Source organism: Carassius auratus, chromosome 26 (genome assembly GCF_003368295.1).
Source record: "Carassius auratus strain Wakin chromosome 26, ASM336829v1, whole genome shotgun sequence".
Taxonomy (NCBI): Eukaryota; Metazoa; Chordata; class Actinopteri; order Cypriniformes; family Cyprinidae; genus Carassius; species Carassius auratus.
In genome coordinates this window covers 8,765,115-8,789,422 of record NC_039268.1, presented here as the reverse complement: position 1 = coordinate 8,789,422, position 24,308 = coordinate 8,765,115, and the positions used below count along the sequence as shown (strand labels likewise).

Sequence of the window (24,308 nt, the reverse complement as noted above, 5' to 3'; positions counted from 1 at the left end):
TTTTTTCATCAAGGGAAGAGTAGAGTGATAGCCATTCAGCTTTTAAAGGCAGATATTCATCGCTAATCTGGACTATAACACAATCCTACAGAGAGTGAGCTGACCCAGTTATTCCACAGGGATTTTCTCTTTCTCTCTCTTTTTCCCTCATTTGCTTTTTTTTCTCCAAAAGCATGAGGTGAAACTTTGATGTGTTATTACACCGGATGATTTGATGTTTGTATCAAAGAATATCTTGTTCAGATAAGGCTTCTATATAAAATGGTTTGCTTTGGAGAAGAAGAGTCATTTACAGCGTTTTTGATTCTGATCTAACTTGTGCTGCCATAATCATACTTGGATTGACATAAATCCCCATAAAAGGCCTGGACTGTGAGTAAGCAAACACACATACACACACACACACACACACACACACATGCAAAGAACATCTGAGTCTGATCCATTCCAGCAGAAGTTGTATTAAGAAAAAAGAAGAGCTTGAATTGAAAAAAAGCTAAAACAAAGTCTGTCTTTTTCAATATTTGTTTCATTCTTTCTTAAACTGTTTTCCATCTCTCACAGACTTAAAGTACACGCATTTTTCTCTTTCACTACAGTGGTTATCTGCTGGTGGGTAAAGACCAAAATGTGTCAAAATATATAATATTTTGTAAATGCAAATAATAAAATGGAACAATTCATCTCATGCATAGAAACTATAGCAAAATGATTAGACTTTTTGAAGTAAATGAAAATGCTCCCTAATATGTCCAATCAAATGGAACAGTATTTTGGCACAAAATGATTTGTCACCTGAGAGTCAAACATTTAAAAAAGTTAAATTTACTTTGCATCCCTTCATCCTCAAAAACTATTAACGAACCTTTGCAAAGTAGTAAAAAAGAAATTCCAGTGCATTAAATACAGGTTCTATCACGCTACGCTGCCAGAAGGAACACGGGGTCGAGAATATTCAAGAGCGTCTTTATTAATCCAACAAAGGGGTAAATCCAACTTGGAAAACAGGAGGAAGACACACATACTGACTTGTAGACCTGACAAACACAGACTAAAAGGACATGGGTTTTAAAGACAACTAACGAGTGACTAAGGAGACACACCTGGGAACTAATAAGACACACCTGGGAACTAATCAATTAAGGTGGGACAGAAACTGGGTCACACAGAACATGGGGAATGGAACACATGCAGGGAAAACACAACACTATGAGTCCAGGGGTGTGACTTTACATTAACCCTCCCCCCCTCCCGGAAGGTGTGAGCTTGCACTGTAGAAACAACAAAGGGAGGCGTGGGTGGGAACTTGGGAGGAGGTTCCTCAGAGGACAGACCCTCTGGAGGGGGCCAGCAGACAGAGACCACGGAGGAAGGAGCCAGGGAGGATACAGGAGGGACTTGGAGCAGGAGGAGCCCAGCAGGCCACTGCCATAACAGCCCAGGGTGGAGCTGATAGTGGGAGAAGCCATTAAGGAAGAATGGCCACCGACCAACAGGGGTTGAGCAGGTGGAGGAGGAGCCCAAGGCGGAGACAAAGAGTCAAAGAGCCAGGGTGACGGGGAGGATCCAGAGGACCTAGGCGAAGTTTATGGTGGAGTGACCACAGGAGGACACATTCAAGTAGCGGGCACTGGAGGACACATTCTAGGAGCAGGAACTGGACGACACATTGTAGAAATGTGGGCACTGGAGGACACATTGTAGAAACGCGGGCACTGTAGAACACATTCTAGGAGCGGGCACTGGAGGACACATTCTAGGAGCGGGCACTGGAGGACATATTCTAAGAGCGGTCACTGAAGGACAAATTCTAGGAGGGGGCACTGGAGGACAAATTCTAGGAGCGGGCACTGAAGGAAACATTCTAGGAGTGGGCACCGGAGGACACATTCTAGAAGTGGGTACTGGACGAGGGCTGGACGAGGAAAAAGACGACAGAGAGAGGAGAGGGGGCAGTTCAACTTCCAGTTCCAATTCCCAGTCTATGAGATCCATTTCCTCATTTTGTACCTTTGGCACGCCATATCCAGCTCGCCCTAAGCCGCAGTGTAGGGGGTGAAGTTCCTCTCCGTGCTCACCCTGTCCATGTCTTTCTCCCTCATGGCAGGTGGTGTTGCCGGCTCACACACCTGGCCTGACATCACAGAGTCTGGCTCCGCAGTGATCCTCAGCTCTGTCGCTCTATGTGGCAATGGCTCGTTGGACGCGGTGGGCTCGGGCATGTGCTCTGCACATCTGGGAGATGGTGGGCTAGGCTCTGGGTCGGGAGTGGATAGATGGTGAGATGTGACCCATTTCTCGCCAGAGTCCACTCCACAAATGTGGTGAATTCCTTCCGAGGACCATCTTCGGATGACAACGCTATGCACTCTGAGTTCAGGCTGGCATTATAGAATGCGCAGAGTATGTTGTCCCAGTAGCTGATGATGTTAGTTAGCACTAGGAACTCATATGGTCTCGAATGGTCCTCAAGAGAACATCCTTCCTGCTCCAGCAGGAGGAGGAAGAATTCGAGGCGAAGGTGGGGATCCATGGACACAGCACTACGTAAAAAAAAGGACTGAGGAAAACCGGAAAACATTTTGTGGATTGGGTCTTCTGTCATGCTACGCTGCTGGAAGGAACAATAGTCGAGAATAATAGAGAGAGTCTTTATTCATCCAACACAGGATAAATCCAAAATGAGACACAGGAAGAAGACACATATATTTACTTGTAGACCAGACAAACACAGACTGAGAGGACACGGGTTGTAAAGACAGGCTAACGAGGGACTAAGTAAGGAGACACACCTGGGAACTAATCAGACACACCTGGGAACTTATCAATTAAGGTGGGACTGAAATTGGGTCACACAGAACATGGGGAATGGAACACATGCAGGGAAAACACAAAATTATGAATCCAGGGGTGTGACAGGTTCCCTTGGAAAAAGAAAAAAAAACACCATAAAAAAGTTTATTGTGATTATTATTAAGTATATCATAGTTGCTGTTTTAATAATATATACTGATATATTGTTGTTATAGGAATAATGCACTTCAAAGTTTGATCCAAAATCCCCAAAATATCCTAAATCAAAACCAGTTGAGAACACACTGTCTCTCTATTCTCAGTTCTCTTTTTCTCTTCCACGTCTTTTACATTATGTCCAACTTTCTCTTTTTACAAGTCTCACTATCACAAAGCTTCCATTGTGATGTCTATGCTATTATGTTTCACCATTTGCATGAAATTCAATAAATCACCAGTCACACCATCACTGTCAGGTTCAGCTTGCTGATCTCATAGCCCCGTGTCTCCCCCTGGAGTCTCCTTGATTGTTATTTGGGGTTTAACACTGTATGCTAGCACTCAAGTGTGAGGAAAAGTTGAGGGCTTGTTTCCCAGGCAGGCTAAAGTGACATATACTTGTTCCAGTCTTTTAAAATATGTAATATCAGTCTGTCCCACATTGTGTTTCACAGCTTCTGTTTGCTTAGCTGTGAGTTTACACCGCAGCTGTTGTATTTGTTTACCCAGTGCCTTCATGATTTGTGTGTGTGTGTTTGTGTGTGTGTGTGTTTTAAATGTTCCTAATTACCTAGCTAGCTAGATTGATATATAAATAAAAATAAAAATCATTACAAATGACTTATTTGAGTGACACTTTCACACAGTGTACATAGAAATGATTTTAATACGTCCACCAAGTATGAACATAGAGGTTTTTATTGGTTTATTTTAGTCATCCCTTTTTTTATAAACCATTTTATTGCCATGTTTATCTTTTAAACATCTTGTGCCTGCAAAAAAAAAAAACAATAAAAAAAAGGGTTAGTTAACCCGAGGCAATATAGGGTTAATCAATGATGGCATATACATAGTAATGAGAGTGTGCCGGCCAGTGGGAAAAATACTTTTAAATAAGCAATGAAATTTAACGAACGTGATTGAAAGGCTTTTATATGTGCTGTAGATGTGACCAGGATAGAGTTAGTCTGAAACACTCTCTTTCTTGGATCACAATCTTTTCTATACCTGAAATATGCATTTCAATCACGTTCACCAGACACTGCATAACCCTCAGGCTGAGATGGGCCTGAAGCCCAAACACTTATTCCATTAGAATGAATTAGGGTAATCTGGAACACCGAATCTCTGATGTGTACATTTCACAAGCAACTGTATGTTAACACTACACTCATTTGAAATGCCAAACGCCTTGCTTTCAGTGTTAATTAGAGTAGACAGCTGCAGTCTGGGGAGGAGGAGGAAAAAGAGCAGGCAAATTAGACAAATTTTCAAGTCTCATGTGGATCAGCAATCTACATGAGAATATTTTAATATTTCTTCTGACCAATTCTGACCAATTAAGTGCATGCAGTAGAAGATGTAGTCCAATTTATATAGTTTCACCAGTATATCTGTCTTCTGTGTCAGAATATGTGTTTCTCCATTTTAGTGTTAAAAAAGCATTTCTAAAGCCCCTTTCACACTGCACGTTGTAACAACAATGAGTTTTACATAGTAATTAACTCAAATGATATATAGGGAATTTGAATAATTAATCAAGAATTTGATTAATATATATCTCAGATGACAGTTACATTTAATTTTATTGATTATGAAAAATAGCTCAATTGCCAATACCAATACTAATCACAGGGCACTGTAATTTACTCATTAATATGTCAATATTACATTCTTCATATCAATTATTGTGATCTCTTACTGTAAATTACTGCAGATCAAACCGGGGTATGTCCAGCACACCACTGTAGACCTATCAATTTTCAATAAAGTTATCACGCCTTATAATTCAAGGAAAAGTATTCTCTGGCCATGAAAATATTATCCTATCCTTATGATAAATTTAGTTTCTAAATTTAGAGCTTGTAGCTAAAGATCAGACACATCTCAGTGACTCGTAATGTGAGTGGGGTGGAGTCCAAAGCCAATCATTTTATATATGAGTTTTTAATAATTCAACTAGTAATACATCAAACTACAAATCACACAGAGTAAATATGCGTACGAAAATACAGACAATAAACATTTACAAGACAACGGAATCCAAATAAAAGAGAGAGAGAGAGAGAGAGAGAGAGAGAGAGAGCGAGAGAGAGAGAAGTGTAGAAAGCGAGAGAGATCACAGAATGAGCTCAGGTATGAAAATCAGTCAGTAAACCTTAGTGGAACCAACAACGAATCAAATAATAGCAACACTTTAAAGCAGCATTTAAATCTCCATAGAAAACGATACTTGCATGGCCCAGTGGGTGAGCGTGGTACCGGCGACGCACGTGTGATGTCACGTGGTCCTTTGAAAACTGCGCGCGTGGGCCGGAGGCCGTGTGACGCGCGCGCAAGCTGCGCTGGATCTTGGCGTGAGCGTGGAGTCACGTGTTCCTTTGTTGCAAAGAGGTGTTCGTTCATCTTCGCGCGGTATTTGAAAGGTTCAACAAACAATGTTCCAGAATTCGTCTTCATTGTGTGGAGAGGCGAATAGTTTAATAAACTTAGTAAAGAAAAGAAAAGAAAACGAACGAAACGAAAGCTTCCAAAGGAGCCATTAAAATGGCTTTTTCTCTCAGCCCCTGTGCTGAGGGGGTTCGCGCTGTGAGCGCGGCCTATGGCCGCGCGGAAACAACGTTGGAGAGCAGCGTATCCGAGAACGGGGAAGAGGAAGAAGCAAAAAGAGCCAAGAAGGGTGGACCTTGTTTGGTCAATTCTTATAGCTTGAAATAGTTCACGCCCATTTTCGAGGGAGCATCCAATGAATGTCCGCGATCTGAAGCGGAGGGAAAGTTCCTTTGTCTCGGTTGAGACAAACCCCTGATGATTTAGGGCCTGTCCGATTTCATCAGGAATATTAAAGCAAGTTCATTATTCCAGATTAAATACATTTTTCATTACTTTGCTCTAGATAAATGGGTCTGTCAAAGCATGACGATTAGAACAAGACTAAACATAATAGGTATATGTGATCAAAACATGAAGTTACATTAAATATGTGTAATTCTACATCTGAAAGATTTGCTTAACACATGATAACACTGCAGATGTTGGGAAACATCTAAATGTACCAAAAGGGAATACGTAATACATTTATACAGCATAAAAACTAACAGGTAACAAATTCATTCCATAGAATGCATTGGGGAGAAGATTTGGCTTCTCTCCTCTCCAGTGTGGTCGTAAACTTTACGACCTGCAAAAGTGGGGGTTGCAGAGACATGGCTCTCTTTGAGGAAGTTAAAGTGAGGAAAGACATTTCCTAAAGTATAAGCTTGCAACTTATACTCTTCACATAACAAGGATTAACCATTTTATGCAATCCATAAACATAATTAAAATACATATTAATAATAAAATGAAAGTAAGGAACTTATACGAAAAGTTCCTTTGTCTCCAGTGTTGGAAGAATTTGGGTTGGGGGTTTTCGTTTCTTCTTTGAAGCTCGCATGGGCATCGTAAATAGTTTAAGTCCAGCCAGGCTGGCATTTAGTACCAACAGTCTGAATTTATAAAACAGAATTTAACCCATGAATCGCTGACCTGCATATCTGTTACATCTCCCCCTTTCGTCAGATGAAGTCCCTGTGTGGACATCATCGGACGGCAATCATCCCGGATGGGCAGATGACAGGTGAATCGTGATGGTCATGCAGCAGGTGGGTCATGATGACAGGTGGTTCCTGAAGCTGAGGATTCAGCTTGGTGAGGTTCGGTATTGTCTTTGACTTTGCGTCCCTTTTCCGGGGATTCCATCGGAGACCTCCAGCCACAGTTGTCGTGAGTTTGGCTGTAGAGGTTTGCATCTCGTTGAGTATCCTGTATAGGATGAAGGTCACGCCAAGAGTCAGGGCGGGACCAATGACGGTGGAGATGCACCGTGCAGTGTCGGCAGCAGTCCAGGCTAGGACCGCAGATGACTGGTTCAGAATGGGCTGTCGAGACAGTGCTTGGAGGGCTGTATCGACAGGAGTAATGTCAATGTGTTGGGTGGTACCTTTCAGTACTTGGTCCAGCAGGTTGGCACGGGTGGCGGTGTCATGCTGGTCGTAGGTCAGCATAGCTGAGCGCACAGGAGTGTTGACGAGCCATCTGTTACCCACAATCTCTGCTTGCGTTTCTGTGACTTGTGTACGAGGCTTGGCTTCGGCAGGGCAGCGCGTATCGCTGACCCAGGGTTGCAGCTCGCAGATTCCTTCAGAGTTGTGTCTGAGGAAGGGTTTGCTAAGGCAGAGATAATGAATGTCTTTGGTTAAAGTACACATGTGCATGTTTGGGGCCAGGTACAGCTGTGTGTTGCTGTCGTGGTAGGCCACCACATTTGGAATGTGTGTTTTGGTGTGGGTGTTGCTCTTCCACATCCTGACACTGACAATGTCTTTAGGTCTGTAGACTTGGTTTGACTCGCTGATGAGTTGGTTCAGGAGCACGTTCACTTCTCTCTGTTTGGGGTTTACGTGCCGTAGGAAGGCGCTATTCAGAGAGTTGGCCAGGTGCATTCGTAGCAGGTCAGCTGGCATGGTGATGGTGTAAGACAGCACAGTTAACACAAGGCTTAAGGGTATCATGTATGGTGGGGTTTTACTCGTGGTTAGGCTGTCTTTGGAGGAGCTAACCTCCCACAGCATGTCTGTTGTTAACGCTGTAAACAGCTGAGTCTGGGTAAAGTTCTTCTGGAAGACAGTAAACAGTGGTTTCAAGGAGTTTACAGTCTGGTTCGCTGCATTGACACTGGACATAACAATGTTAAACATTCTGGTGGCAGCAGCGGCTCTAAGCAAAGCTCCCGGGAACTGTTTGGAGCGGTGGTGGTGTCCACCTAACTCCATTTGTGTAACCGTCACTTTCTCATATTGGCTGAACAGGTGTTTGACATCGGCCTCAGTGTGAGTGAGGGAGTCCTCTCTCCATCGGAACCTTGTACAGCTGTATTCGGTTACAGTGCTGGGGTAGTGTGCCCTGTCATCGGTAGTCAGGAGTCTCAGCGGTTTTCTCGGTGGCAGCTGTCCTCTCTTTGGCTGACAGCACGGCACGGCAAACCACAGCAGCATCCTGGTACAGATAATAGGGAGAGAGAGAGAGAGAAAGGGGAGAAAGAAACAAACAAGGCCTGTCTTTGGTTGGACAGGACAGTCTCTTTGCTTCGTGGGCGGTGACTGGGTTTAGCTCGCCCTCGCCCATGTTTTGCCACATCTTGCTGCTGGCATGACGCTTGCCTCAGTGTTGTGTCAGTGGCTCTGGTGCTGCGTGGTGCAGCACATGCTGCGTCATGGAAATATATTGGCCTTATCCCCCTTTTGCTCCGTGGCATTACACGCCCTGGCATTGTGATGTCAGACGGTGCACAACCCACAATATTGTTCTGTGCACGCAGCATGGTTTGTGTATCATGCAGTGGTCTGGGGCTTTGGTTGTCAGTGACTGTAGACTGGTTGCCAGGGTGGATGGAGGGGTCTGAGAGGTGGTAAAACAAAGTCATTATCAAGGTTTCAGAAGCCCGCATGTCCGCTGTGTTGGTCTGTGTAGACAACGGAGCCTGCGTAAGCGATTCTGAGGTAGGCAGTTTAGCTAGTAAAGTTCTTGTGCTGTGTGTAATCACTTCAACCTTGAATGTGGGTGGGTGGGTTGGGAGTGACCACAGAATGTTGTTTAGTGTGCCAGTTTTGGCAAGGGTGTCAGTGTGATCTTTAAAGTCCTCGTCTAGACTTGGTAACTTTGAGTGTCCTTTTTCCTTCTTCCAGTACACGATCACATTGTGTGTTTTTGTGATGTTATCACATTGCTGGAACAGGTGTTGGTGTTTGACATGCTTGTTGTTTGCAAGTGTGAGTCCGAGTTCCACACATTCAGGTGAGGATTGGAAGAAACCCAGCGTGTGGTGTAAGGTTTGACCACCTTGCAGGTTGAGCCGAACAGCGACCCCTTTGGTGTAAGCTGGTACCACCGTACCCTGTTTGTTGACTAAGGTACAGAGGCTTGAACTTGGGCCTGTTGTTAGGGCGTTGTACTCATGGCTGGCTGCTGGGGTTCCCGTGACCTCTGTGACCTGACCGTCTGGCTCTGTGGGAGTTCCCGTGACCTCTGCGACCTGACAGTCTGGCTCTAGCAACCTGTGTGGCTGGAGAGAAAGAGGTTCTCGCACTTGAGCAAAGTCTTTTAGCTGTTTGAAGTTCAGAAAAGGGTCAAAGTGTTCTAGCAGGTCTTTGTCGATGAGCAATGTATGAGTGTTCATTGGTGGGACATACATGGGATGTATTAGACTCATCGGAACGAATGTCAGGTGAATGGAAACAACCTGTTCAAACTGGATGTCATCCTGTCTGTACACCTGTACATTCAGTTCATAAGTTTGAGGTGTAAGAGTTCGATCTTGTCTCTTAGCTTCAAATTGGAGTCTTTTGAAAAGGTAAGATGAGATCACCGTCAGGTTTAATCCTGTGTCGATCAGGTCTTCCCTGTTGACTCCTTTTCGACCCACCCCCTTTTTGACAGGGCTGCCCAGGAATGTTGGCATTAGGGCAGGTGGGACGATTGGTGGGTGGTGGTCTTGTGTAGCTCGCTGCGAAGGCAGGTAGTCGAAACAGCATTTTCTGGTACCTTGTGTTTGTGGTACCTGGTGTGAGGACCTGTGCTGTCTCGTTCAGTTAGCTGTAGCTGTTGACTGTGGAGCTCGGGCAGTGTTCTGGGTGCTTGGCTCATCTTCCTTGCGAGTATTCATGTGAAGAAGATCTTTCAGCACCCTCAGGATCTCTGCTGTCTCAGACGTGGCTGCACTGTGTTGCCCTCTGCTGGCTTGGAATGGTATTGACTCTCTGTAAAGATGTCTGTGACTGTGGTGTTGTAGAGCGCCATCTAGGGTTAACTCCAAGCAGTGCTCAGAGACAGAGACGTTGGGGTTTTTCACAGTCTTTTCACAAATAGTCTTTTGCTTGGTGCAAGCTTTGTGGGCTAAGTTCCGTAACTCTTGTGTAGTTCTGTTACGGGGACACGCTGGGACTCTGAGATGAAAACTCCAACTGGCATGTAGGTTTGGGAGGAACAGAGTTTTTAAGTTGAAATCCTGTTCCATACCTGGTTCGTTGCATGCTCCGAAGTAGGTGTTTCGTAGCTGACTACAGAAAGTCTGTGGGTTTTCAAATCGGCCCTGTTTGAGGTCCATAGCAATAAGGAGCCCATGATCTGAGTTTGGATCAGAGAATTCAAGAATCAAAGTCTGTAGCAGTTGCTGGTAGTACGCTTTGACAGTCTCTGGTTGACGATCCAGAAAGCAATGCACATCACGGCTGGCCGTGATTTTTAACAGGTACAATGTGTTCACATCTGTCACGTTGGCGACAGTTTGCAAATGAAAGTCAATGGCTTGTAAAGAAGCATGAACATCATGTCCTCCTGCAGGATCTGGAATGAATGTAGAGATGCTTCTGGCTAGCTTGTGAAGTTCTCTGTGAGCAGTGCAGGGTTTGGTGACATGCGTTCTCTGGAAGGGTTCTCTTCCCTCCGTTGTTGACAGATGTTCTTGTAAGCTGGTTCTTGTTACACCCCCTTTTCCAGCTCTGGGTTCTTGGCTGAAAGGGTTGGAGTGGCGGCCCGGGAGAAATTTTGTGGTGTGCGTTTCTCCGATCCAGCCACTCTGTAATCTGTGCAATTGTCTCAGTTCTGTGTGAACAGTGTAAAGTTCATCTTGGAGCTTGTCTCTCTGCAGAGTAAGCTTGTTGAATTTAGCTTGGGCCGCTTGCAAGTGTGTTTTGCAGGCCCAGGTTTTATAGACTCTTTCTTTCAATTCAGTCTCTGCTCTTTTTAGGAGAGCGTCACCTTGCTGGAGTTTTTTGGTGAGGTCTTTTCTGGCTTCTCTCTCCAGATGTTCTCTTTGATCTGTGTCGAGGCGAAGATCTTGCAGGGCATTGTGAAGTCTTTCAACTCCTTTCTGTAGCTCTGGATCTGTGTCGTCCTCTTTCTCGCGCTGGTTCTGGGTCTCGAGGAGGAGCTGATCAAGATGACTCTGGGTTGGGGCCTGGTCCTTCCAGGCCTCCTCCGCGATGTTGCTCCGTTCACTGAGCGGTGCCTGGGCGACGAGAATGGGAACTAGGCTTCCGAAGATCCTGGCGAGTTCTCTGTAGTAGTCGCTTTGGTTTGGATCGCGTGCCATCAGTTCATCTAGCTCGGTGTCTAGTTGCTCTGGGTGCTGCAGGTTAATGGCATCCTTGGGCAGGAAGGGGGTCGTCACTGCTTTCAACCATGTCGAGAGGTGGCCCCCGTGGACTGCTGGACTGGATGCCTGGAACATCCTGATTCTCTGTCGGCGAGAGAAGCACAGCACACACACACAAAAAGACCAATGCAAGTTCGTTCTACGTTTAACGAGCTATATTCATACGGGCTGTGCCGTTTATGAGAATTTTGGGGCTGACTGATGCAAACAGTCAGACAGTTAAGTAGCCAATTAACTTGGGTCAACGAAGGACCTGAAATGGAGATTTGACAGGCAGTAGCCTAGCGGGTCGTGTGATGACACCGGCTGCTGGTGGTCGCTCTACTATTTAACTTCGTTGGTGGCTCCCAGGTTACTGTCTCTATGTGAAATGAAAGAAACAAATCACAACAGAACAGAGGGTAGAAAAAGATCAAAGTGAAACACAACACTTGAAATGAGATGAAAACAATAGAAACACAATGTGTTAGTGGGAATAAGGAGGCCTAAGCCTACTGCTAGGTTTTAAGATAGGGCCAACAGGTGATTGGGCTATCTGGGTAGTAAACCTAGAAATATGGTGTGGCTTAAAGAAGCAAAAGGGTCAAACACTTAAAATATATCCGGGGGAATATCTAATATTCTGTGGCTTATAATAAGTGGATGGGTTTTATCACATTTGGTTCACCTGGGTGGAATCCAGCGGCACGGTCAGCCTCCCTGGCGCTCCCAAACACTCAACCGCAGTGTCCCTGGCCCTCCGTTACTCTGACGCTGCGCCCTCTCAAACAGCTTGTGACTTTTAACACAACCGGCAACACCAAGATGTCAACCGCCAGACAGCACTACAAAATTGGGCTGTTCCCCAGAACCCTCTCTTCGAAAAGAAAGTGGGCCCCGATTTAGCCCCCGGTTTAGGTACTGGTCCCAGAGATTGCGTCGTGTGTCGGCTGGACTGATTGATCACCGTTGGAGTGCCAAATTGCTGATGTCTCCACTGCGTGCCGCAAACGAACAGAGATAAGAGGGACCGAGTTTCACTCACAGCCAGTGTTGGTAACGCCGGTCGGCCCCCTTGCTCACTGGAAACCTGAGATGATTGTCCAATCACCAAGGGAGTTCTACAATCAAATACACAAAGGATGAACAAAGGAAACTTTAAGTTAATTAAGGTTTGGTTTGTTTAACATCAATTGAGTAACTATGTAGAAAGGAAAGGTAACAGCTTTACTTAATAATAATAAAACAAATGAATTATGATAATAATGGTAATTATCAAAATAACCTAAGTCAAAAGAGAGAAGAAAAATAATAAACATCAAATTAAAAGACAGGAATGAAACAAGGGAGAAGGAGTAGCTGGTTTTCACCACAAGGGGGGGGAAGTACTGCTTCTCTGTCTTTAACCTGCTGAGCAGAAAACTTAATTCAAATTAAAAATTCAAAACTGGTTTAAATCAAAATTTAAAATAAGCATGTATGAATTAAAAAGGAAAATCTGAATAATATCCTATAATAACCATTGATAGCTTGTAAGTTATCATTAATGATCATGAAATTAATCAAACAGTGTGAGATTAATCAAAGAGGGTAAAATTGGACATGCAATTCAAACAGAATGGAAAAGACAGAGGTATGTTAGTCGATTTGACAGGAGACTGCCACTAGATGGCTTACCTTCTAAGTGGGTCAATCAGTGGTTGACCTGACACATCTAGATTTCCACTATTAACAATTACATTTTAATTCAAATCATGTTTGAACCAAACTCAAAGTAAATGTAAACAGTCAAAGGCAGGGAACATTCTTTTGTTTCCCTGTAATAATATTCGCACGAGCAAAGCTGTAAATGCAAATAATTATCGAGAATTTAGACATCCAATTCAAATATACATCACAGGGGATTATAAATTAGCAATCAGAGCGCATTATCTGAAATGGCCACAGGTTGGCAGCTTTGCACTCATGCAAGCTGGAATCAGAAAGCAGGGTGTACCCTGAAATTTCTAACCCACACGTTCCCTCTAGTGTTTAGATAGAGGAATTACAATTTCAATAGGACTTAGAATTTATCTGATCGTTTGTCAGGCTGATTTTCTGCATCAAAAATCACCAGTAACAAACCAAAGGTTTTAATCTCTGAGGTGCTATATTAACATAGGTTGAAGGAAGGATCCGTTCAGTTCCAAAACACAACTGTAATAAAAACAGGAATTTTCCAACTGTTGACTCCAATAAACATTTATCAAAATAGCACTTATGATTTAAATGTTTTAGGTTTAAAAATCGGGTAGCTAAGCCAATTTTAGACCAGGAGTTTTTATCGTTTTATTTTTGAATATTATTGTGGTTTACCACGAATTCAATAACGATATCTAATAAGCAAGGCCTTTTTAACTGAATCAGAGGAACATCGCTCAGGTTCAGATTTACATGTTGCAACTATTAAAAGATTTCTTTATCTTTTAATTATTCATATTAAAATGTTTTCACTGTAAAAAGATTTTGGTCTTTCTTAACAGGATACTTTTAACATTATACTGCAGATTACTTTCATTAAAATTAACAGTGACTATACTGTTAAGTTTCTATAAATACCTAGGTGCTTACTGACCAGCTTTTTGCCTCAGTCAGTTAGGAGTGAGTTCGCGTCTTGCGACTTATCTCACAAGTAACGTTACATAATTTCATAGCGCACGTGCAGAAATTATTAAAAACCATATACACAGATTGATTGCTCACAAAACAAAGTTTGAAATGCCCGCATTCTCCACCAAAATGTAACAACAATGAGTTTTACATAGTAATTAACTCAAATGATATATAGGGAATTTGAATAATTAATCAAGAATTTGATTAATATATATCTCAGATGACAGTTACATTTAATTTTATTGATTATGAAAAATAGCTCAATTGCCAATACCAATACTAATCACAGGGCACTGTAATTTACTCATTAATATGTCAATATTACATTCTTCATATCAATTATTGTGATCTCTTACTGTAAATTACTGCAGATCAAACCGGGGTATGTCCAGCACACCACTGTAGACCTATCAATTTTCAATAAAGTTATCACGCCTTATAATTCAAGGAAAAGTATTCTCTGGCCATGAAAATATTATCCTATCCTTATGATAAATTTAGTTTCTAAATTTAGAGCTTGTAGCTAAAGATCAGACACATCTCAGTGACTCGTAATGTGAGTGGGGTGGAGTCCAAAGCCAATCATTTTATATATGAGTTTTTAATAATTCAACTAGTAATACATCAAACTACAAATCACACAGAGTAAATATGCGTACGAAAATACAGACAATAAACATTTACAAGACAACGGAATCCAAATAAAAGAGAGAGAGAGAGAGAGAGAGAGAGAGAGAGAGCGAGAGAGAGAGAAGTGTAGAAAGCGAGAGAGATCACAGAATGAGCTCAGGTATGAAAATCAGTCAGTAAACCTTAGTGGAACCAACAACGAATCAAATAATAGCAACACTTTAAAGCAGCATTTAAATCTCCATAGAAAACGATACTTGCATGGCCCAGTGGGTGAGCGTGGTACCGGCGACGCACGTGTGATGTCACGTGGTCCTTTGAAAACTGCGCGCGTGGGCCGGAGGCCGTGTGACGCGCGCGCAAGCTGCGCTGGATCTTGGCGTGAGCGTGGAGTCACGTGTTCCTTTGTTGCAAAGAGGTGTTCGTTCATCTTCGCGCGGTATTTGAAAGGTTCAACAAACAATGTTCCAGAATTCGTCTTCATTGTGTGGAGAGGCGAATAGTTTAATAAACTTAGTAAAGAAAAGAAAAGAAAACGAACGAAACGAAAGCTTCCAAAGGAGCCATTAAAATGGCTTTTTCTCTCAGCCCCTGTGCTGAGGGGGTTCGCGCTGTAGGCCGCGCGGAAACAACGTTGGAGAGCAGCGTATCCGAGAACGGGGAAGAGGAAGAAGCAAAAAGAGCCAAGAAGGGTGGACCTTGTTTGGTCAATTCTTATAGCTTGAAATAGTTCACGCCCATTTTCGAGGGAGCATCCAATGAATGTCCGCGATCTGAAGCGGAGGGAAAGTTCCTTTGTCTCGGTTGAGACAAACCCCTGATGATTTAGGGCCTGTCCGATTTCATCAGGAATATTAAAGCAAGTTCATTATTCCAGATTAAATACATTTTTCATTACTTTGCTCTAGATAAATGGGTCTGTCAAAGCATGACGATTAGAACAAGACTAAACATAATAGGTATATGTGATCAAAACATGAAGTTACATTAAATATGTGTAATTCTACATCTGAAAGATTTGCTTAACACATGATAACACTGCAGATGTTGGGAAACATCTAAATGTACCAAAAGGGAATACGTAATACATTTATACAGCATAAAAACTAACAGGTAACAAATTCATTCCATAGAATGCATTGGGGAGAAGATTTGGCTTCTCTCCTCTCCAGTGTGGTCGTAAACTTTACGACCTGCAAAAGTGGGGGTTGCAGAGACATGGCTCTCTTTGAGGAAGTTAAAGTGAGGAAAGACATTTCCTAAAGTATAAGCTTGCAACTTATACTCTTCACATAACAAGGATTAACCATTTTATGCAATCCATAAACATAATTAAAATACATATTAATAATAAAATGAAAGTAAGGAACTTATACGAAAAGTTCCTTTGTCTCCAGTGTTGGAAGAATTTGGGTTGGGGGTTTTCGTTTCTTCTTTGAAGCTCGCATGGGCATCGTAAATAGTTTAAGTCCAGCCAGGCTGGCATTTAGTACCAACAGTCTGAATTTATAAAACAGAATTTAACCCATGAATCGCTGACCTGCATATCTGTTACATCGTCGGACCCGCAATATTCCCGTAACATTGCCTGGTCGCCTTCTGTGTGAAAGCAACCACGTCCCGGAATTGATTACCGAATCGAACCCGGGTCGGGGACATAGTAACATTGCGGTAATCGATTCGGAACGAGCGCTGTGTGAACAAAAGCCAGATCTAATTCGGTATCGAAGTGATGACGCGCGTTATCGCGCGACTTTTTTTCCGGCTGTTTTGAAGGAAGATCAACATTCGCGACGAAAACATATGTGCAAACTGTAATGAAGCAGAGATCAGTTAGTTCCTCACTTTCCGCGCTGACTCAAAGATCGTTTGCTTGCTTCAGTTAAAGTATAACGTGCCAAGCTTTGTCGACTCGTACATTACACGTCACGCGCTGATGTCACGTGTCGTTACGGGATCTTCAAGGGTTGTGTGTGAAAGCACGCACATATACCGGGTCATCACTGGCAGTGTGAAAGTGCCAAATCTAGCGACCAGGGAGCAATTACAGGAACACTTTACCCCTGTATTTGCCGGAATGGCAGTGTGAAAGGGGCTTAACTGGCATACAACTGTGGTGTACCACCAGTGGTTCATCTGTGCAGATTGTTCATTTCAAATCCTTTCAGGGTTATCATCAAGTGATCTTGATCATATTTTAAATAAAAGACCACTGAAATGTACTTAAATTTCATAAGGTTACAATAGTGCCCTTAGGGTCTTAGGTACTATGTACCTACATCAAAAAATAAGTACAATGTATTTATAGTGTTCATAATGTATTACAAAAACACGGTAGCACTTTATTTTACAGTCCTGTTCCTTGTGTACATACTATGTACTTATTATAGTAATTTCAATAACTACACAGGAAAAATGGCTGAGTAGTTTTTCCAGAGTTACATTTTTTTTCCTCAAAAATAGTTGTTTTTGCTCTATTTTGAGTGTACAGAGTCAAATTTATCAGTAGAGTGGGAGCAAAATCACAGAGTAACTGCAGTGACTCCTCCCATAACTGTTCTCTTCCCAAAGTTTCGTTTATCCGCCATCTTATTAGTCACGGCCGTTGACCGCTGCTGCTTTGCTTTCTGCTGGATGGTAAAGTAAATATAGTTTCAAAGTCTTGGTAACGTTATTCATATATTTTTCATAATATTCACCCGTTATTAGCTCAGGACATTTCGTCATTTATTTTTTTTTTTTTGCATATTACATCGCTTTCTCATGTTAGCTTGAGCACTAAGTAGTGCCATGTCAGAAATAAATTAGACTAAGTAATCTTTAATGCAAACAGCTAAGTTAATATAAAAATAACTAACATTAATTGACATCAGTAAGTACGCTATAGCCTATTAACGTTAAATGTTTGTCCACATAAGTATTGTGACAAGTGATCGAAATGTGCGCCACATGCCACCACATGTACTTGACTCGGTATAGAGTAAAAGTCAACGTTAGCCGTAATTAACTTGCATTGCTGGGAGGCTATTTTGATATGCATTATTATCCCGATTCGGAGGGTTACTGTGGGGATGTAGGTATTTTCAGCATTTACAGATTTTTTTAATATATTTTGTCATCTTTGACCGTATGAATCTAGAATTTTGGGGTGTGACAATTCAGAATTCGCCGTTGACTCCTTTTTGTCCACTGCCGAACACAGTATAATAATTTGTTTCTGCTCTAACGTTAACTGTTCTCTTCCCAAAGTTTCGTTTCGTTCCGCCATTACAGTCATTGCCATTGACCACTGCTGCTTCGATTTGAGAAGATAACGTGTGTTTCTGCTGGATTGTAAAGTAAGTAAAGTCGTATTCATTTTTATAATATTCGCCTCTGTTTTTAGCTTAACGTTAGATCATTTTGGCAGTTTTTTTTATAGAGAGTGATTAAAGATCGCTTTCTCCTGTTGACTGAGAACTAAGTTATATTGAAAGCAAATAGCTAGCATATAATGTTGTTAGATTACAAACGTTAACGTTAATTGACACAGGTAAAAAAAGCTTACGATATCTGTTGATCAAATGTTCGTCCGCTAATCTTTTGTGACAAGCATCTGGAGTCGTGCACCACATGTACTTGACTCGGTATAGAGTTAATGTTAACCGTTATTGCTTGAGGCCATTTTTATGTGCATTAACTTACCCCTCTTTGTACGATAATTGTTTCTGATAGGAATGTAAGATGTTTTCATTATTTACATGGGATATTTGGTGATTTTATTACCGTCTAAATCTAGAATCTTGGTGTTTCATTTCATAATTCACTGTTTGAATCCCTTTTGACCACTGCACTGTTGCTTCACTGTATTTGCATGCATTTGTAATATTTACACTTTTATTACAGAAATCCTGGGAAGTATTTACAAGCAGAATATTAATCAGTTGAAAGGAGAAAGAGGGAAATAAACGGGTAAACATTAGAAATGGGCTTTAAATTTTAACATAATATAGCCTTACACATTAAAAATGTAAACCAAGCAACTTTGTTTTTCGTATGTAAATAAGTTCACAAATTCATTTTTTTTAAATGACATACATCATTTTGAGTTAAAAAGAAAGTTCAATTATATGTATCTTCTTTGTTTTTAACAGATGTAAATAATCACGCAACAAATAGGATATTAATTTCTTATTAAATCAAATCGTACATATTAAAAATTCCAAGAATGGCCTATTACATTATTACACTTGAGCAGCGCGTTCCCTGGTTTGTAGGATCATAAAACTCACTCCTCCTCTGTGAATAAATCACCACGAATGCATGAGATTCATCACTGAAGTGCATGCAGATTTATTTCTCATGAGAAACAATTACCATCCGAATAAAGATATATTGAGCACCTTGCCTTAACAGAACTATTGGACAGTTATTACATATAAAAAATACCTGTTGTGTAGTGCACTAATGAATGTTCTTTTCTTCCTCTGACTGTGTGTTATCGCCTTGTTTAACTTTGTCTTTTTGGTTCTTTCAGGATGCAGACCAACAATGTTATCAGAGTGAAGTTCAAAGACAGCAAGAGATATATTTTTTCTTCAAAACCTTTTACATTTCAATCATTTTTGGAATGTGGTAAGAGATAAACTTTAACATTGTTAACATCATAAATACCTTTCAGTCTAAATTTATTATTATTTTTTAGGTAATATATTAAGTGTATGAATGTATATTATGGGATTAAAAAATAACTGTTGTAGTTCCTTTGGCATTGCTGGCTTCTGTGTCAATTTTCCATTGGTGTGTCTTCCTTTAGTTGCCAATAAATTTGATCTTCCTACAATGGATGTGAAAGTCTTTGATGACTCGAAGACAGAAGTTGATGAGGAAGCATTCGTATATCTGCTGACACGACCAGATCTTGGTGTATTAGAAATTGTCATCCCAGGCACAGCAAACATTGATGGTAAATTGTTTGACATTCAGTAATATTCACCAATTCACTGATTTGCATAAGCTAATATGGCTATTGGATTAATTCTTAATAGCTGTGTAGTATGCTGCCACAGTAGCATGAACAGATAATCAGACCATTGATATGGTTTATATTGAAGATTCTTTAAGCTCAAGCTCATTAGGAGATGAAGGTACATCAGAGTCTGATGACACTGCAATGTTGATTACAAGCCCTCCTGAAAAAAATCTAGCTGAGGAACATCGTCTTGCCAAGGTAAGGATCTCCAATCTTGCCTCTGAATTACATCTATATAGAATGACTTAAAAAATAAAAATATTTGGAGCTATGTACACTTGTCAGTTGTTAATTTATAATCCCTGAACAATATCGCATCATTCCCCCTCCAGATGATTGAAGAGATTCTAAAGACCAGCCCTGGAGGTGAAAAGATTATAAACGAATATACCCGCACCAAAGGTCTGTCCGATACCCGAAGACGTGACATGGTGAAAATTTTGGTAGCACATTTAACAAATGAACATGGGTAAGTTGTTCATACAGTAGTTTGTAAATTGTTGTTTATGATGTTATGTGTTATAATTATAATTGCTTTGGTTTGTGTGTGTGTGTGTGTGTGTGTGTAGAACAAGCCCTTCCCGACGTTTGAAGGAAGAATATGCGAAAGGAATCATTTCCCTCTTCCCATGCTTGGCTGACCCCAGGAGCAAGCTTGGATATGTAAGTAGTAGTAGTCTCTCAATATTTTTGTTGTACCGGAGGAGGAGACATTATGTATATTGCAGAATAAAGAATATCTGCATTATAATTGATATGGCATTTATTGCCTTAATCTGGTAATGTATAACTACTTGGTCTGTTTATTGTTCTGGTAATAGGAGCATTATTACAATGCAGAAGATGGAAGTGGATATTTGGCGTGGAGAATTAAAACTCTGCAGAAAGAAGCATCAGAGGGACGGATGAAGCGTCCACGGCAACCACAAACAGGTGTGAGATTTTATGTTAAGTCAATGCTTTTATGCATCTGTAATTAAGCCACATTGTGAATGAGGTCTCATGTTACATAGCATCTCTGTTCTTTTTTTAATGCAAACATTTTTTGCATAATCATCAACATTGGGCAAATTCAGATGGCATTCTGGGATATATGCATGTTTCACATGTTATTTTGTGTCATTTATCTAGTTTTGGCATTAATGTGTTGTGCTTTGGAAAGATAAGGAACTAAACAAATTTGGTTTTCATATTGTTTTAATCACTTTCAGGTGGGCCAACTGCTGACAGACAATCCTACAAAGAAGACTGCTATTTGACTGACGACCGTCATTGTCAGGAAGCAATAGCCCTGATGAAGCATACAGCTGATGAGGCAGTGGTAAAGGAAAAGATGAAGTTAACGCTGGCCTATCGCCAGAAGCTGCTGCATGACCCTAAAAAGTCTGCTGATATTCTATCAGTTTTCTCACGATTCCTGGATATACCAGGCTTGGTATGTGAGACTTAAATTCTTAAAATATGAAAACAGACAAATATGAAATCAAGTGCTATTGTTGTTCTGCAGTAACAGAGATTTGTTAGGTAAACAAAGTCAGTTCCTTCTATGGTACCTACTTTAATTATCTTTGGCAGATTAATCAAGATTTTGGACTTTTGTTTGGTGATGCGACCTCTGCAAAGTTGTTGGAGAAGTGGTCTACCAACATAAAACCAAAGGTTATTGCACAGAGCCGTGGCCTCACACAGACTAGTGAGCTCCAAGACCTCATCCAAAATGCTGAAGCCACTGAAGTTGAAGAAGGTACCGTATCTACATTGTGGCACACTTTAAATTATTTAAAAGGGAAGTTACACATTCATGACAAGCATAGCTTTACTCAGATCTACACTTTAAATTGCAGAGAGAACTATATACATTACATAGGATTTGCAGATGCATATTTATAGTTTGAAATGGTTTTAATATGGGAGTCTGAATAACAAAAGCATCTTTGATATTTTGTAGGTAAAGTTTAGCTGTATGTTCAATATATTTGGAGGTTTAACCTAAATTCATCCACACATCTGTATTCATCGAGACTAGGCCATGAATGTGCTCTTAATACTGAATCTGTGTGCAGTATTAACTAAAATACTGGAGTGGTTAATTTATTTATACCAGCACCTCAAGTGATTTGGAGGTTATGCTCAACCCCTTCTGCCTAAATACTAAAAAATGTTTAATTTGTCTTCTGTGTTTCTAGGGTGGGACAGCGACATGTCTTCCATTCTGATGCTGGTTCACCTTTTGCCACCCTCAAGTCAAGGCCGCAAGAGACCGGGAAAGATCTCAGCCAAACAAGCATGTGATCATCTTGTGAAATTCATCAAGGTGAAGCTACTGATTTAACAGATCAAATTACACTGTTTTACAATGTTTTGTCACTGTGTGAACTTGAACTTGCTTATTTCTCAGACTTGCTTACTTCTCTAAAAGATCACTTGTCCTCCAAATTATTGTTCTTGTGGTATTCTTTTCTACTTAGCACATATTTAGTAATGATCTCCCGAAAGTGTGTAATACAGAAACTTTGGTGGAAGGCGTCACTGTGTCTTTATGAATGCTGTATATTTACTTTAAGGGCCCTATTTTAACAATCTAAACGTAAAGTGTAAAGGGGGGCCCTTATTGTTAAGTCACATTGGCACTAATGTGTTTTCATTCTTTCACAGACCGGTAACAGTATCCAAGGGCACTTGGACAGTATTGGAGAGAGACTCCAGCCGTATCTACTCGCTGTTGGGCCGAACAAAAGTAGGATCCATTCTTGGTTTATTGTGATTGACCAACATGCTCTACCCTGTAAGGCTTCTAATTCATTGGCCTGTGTTGATGAGCTTTTCAAAGCTCACTTTGTCTTTGGGACTTCATACTGTCAGGAATTGACCAATGTGTTTAGCTTTCTGCAAACCGCAGTCTATGATATAGATGTTGAAACCACCAAGGTAAATCCCAGAGTATCCGAGTTGAGAGCTAGAATCCTCCAGTGAGCAGATGATTTGTTTCATTTGTAAAAAGGGGCATGCTAATGCCAATGCCCTTATAAGGCACTTCAAGTTAGTTCATGGCCTTTGTCCAGGAAAAAGTCTCAAGTTAAAATGTGCTCAAAGAGGTTGTTCACATGTTTACCATAGTTTTTCTGGATTACGAAAGCATCTCAGCAAGTGTTGTGCAATTGACCGTTCACGCATTGATTCTGGTGAAAGCTCATCCACCGCCAACTCCATTTCATTAGATGATGTAGGTGTTTTATCAAACCAAAATCCGCCTTGTGAGTCTGCACTCTTAAAAACAAATATAGTAAACAGTTGTGCAACAGTGGTGGCTGAACTTAAAGTTGCTGGTGTCGCAGAGACAACTATTAACTATGTTGTTGGTGCTCTAGAAGAAGTGATTGGAGATATTCATAGTGAAACTCAAGAATCAGTGAAAAACAGCCTATCCTTAGAGGAGCCCATAAAAAGTGTTGTCGAGTCTCAAATAGATCAGTTTTTTGAAAAAATACAAAATCCTTTTGCGACATTAAACACTGAAAGCAAGAGAATGCGGTACTTTTCAGACAAATGGGGGAAAATAGATCCTGTTGAATATGTTCTTGGAACAAGATTTGCAACGCGGCGTAACAGAACAACTGGAACTTTTGCCCAAACCATTGTTAAGGATAAATTTGTATATATACCAATTCTTGAGACTTTACAGTCCATTTATAGACACCCTAGCATTACAGATATGATGGCGAGAGATTCACAACAAAGACCAAATTGTCTTTATGACATACACGATGGAGAATTCTTTAAGAGGCATGCACTCTTCTCAAAACAAAGACATGCAGTTCAGATCCAGCTTTTTTTTGATGAATTTGAATGCTCAAACCCCCTTGGATCAAAACGAGGAATACATAAGTTAGGAGCTATCTATTTTACCCTTAGAAATATTTCCCCTAAATACAATTCGAGTTTACTAAATATACATTTAGTCACTTTATTTCATGCACAAGATATCAAAACCTATGGGTTTGATAAAATACTAGAGCCACTTGTCCAGGATATCTCAACACTGGAAACCATTGGAATTCAGATTCCTTTATTTGATCAGACAGTTTATGGAACCATTGTCCAGGTTACTGGTGACAACCTTGGTGTCCATTCCTTGTTTGGTTTTGTGGAATCATTTAGTGCCAGGTACTGTTGTCGCTTTTGCCTACTAGAGAAAGAGGACTTTCAGACAGTGTTCAGTGAAGATAGTCCAAAGATGACATGCTGAACACTGCCAGACGATGCAGAGCAATCCCAGTCTGCCTTATGTAATGGGAGTAAAAAAGTCTTGCCTTTTAAATTCGTTGCAATATTTCCACACAACTTCAAATTTTTCAGTCGATATTATGCACGACATATTAGAGGGGGTTGCTCAATTTGAGATGAAATTACTAATTCAGCACCTGATAGAAAATTACACCACATCAGCAGAAGTAGACAGAAGAATTCAGAGTTTCAACTATGGCTTCATGGAACAAAACAACAAACCTCCTGGTGTACAATTAAGAGAGGGTTCCAATGACTTGGGCTTAAATGCCACTCAGAGCTGGTGTTTATTGCGTTATCTGCCCATCATGTTTGGAGATCTTGTGCATCCTAATGATCAACACTGGTATTTGTTCATTTTATTGCTTCAGATAGTCAGTATTGTGTTTTCTTCAGTTATATCCACTGGTATCACCATTTATTTGAAACATCTGATTACAGAACACCACAGTTTGTTTAAGCAGTTGTTTCCTGATAAGAACTTATTGCCAAAGCATCATTTTATGGTGCATTACCCCAGTTGTATGCAGAAAATTGGACCACTGA

At 41.0% G+C, this 24,308-nt stretch overlaps 2 protein-coding genes across 2 annotated transcripts in view; both read left to right on the top strand.

Moving 5' to 3' along the window:
- Positions 1–24,308, top strand: part of chrna8 (cholinergic receptor, nicotinic, alpha 8) — an 87,806-nt gene that overhangs the window by 7,654 nt on the left and 55,844 nt on the right. The window lies entirely within an intron of this gene.
- Positions 17,076–23,664, top strand: LOC113044249 (uncharacterized). The gene is made up of 12 exons (XM_026204050.1): positions 17,076–17,104; positions 17,717–17,805; positions 18,984–19,081; positions 19,263–19,412; positions 19,561–19,676; positions 19,811–19,947; positions 20,048–20,141; positions 20,300–20,411; positions 20,690–20,913; positions 21,054–21,222; positions 21,665–21,792; positions 22,134–23,664. The coding sequence occupies exons 3-12, from the start codon at positions 18,985–18,987 to the stop codon at positions 22,449–22,451; spliced, it is 1,545 nt and encodes a 514-aa protein (XP_026059835.1). The 5' UTR covers positions 17,076–17,104; positions 17,717–17,805; position 18,984; the 3' UTR covers positions 22,452–23,664.

Excerpts from the sequence above, each read along its gene's own strand:
- LOC113044249 (XM_026204050.1), top strand. The coding sequence starts at position 18,985 with ATGCAGACCAACAATGTTATCAGAGTGAAGTTCAAAGACAGCAAGAGA. Across the intron at positions 20,914-21,053 it reads TCCTGGATATACCAGGCTTG|ATTAATCAAGATTTTGGACT; the intron begins GTATGTGAGACT and ends TATCTTTGGCAG. Across the intron at positions 21,223-21,664 it reads AGCCACTGAAGTTGAAGAAG|GGTGGGACAGCGACATGTCT; the intron begins GTACCGTATCTA and ends CTGTGTTTCTAG.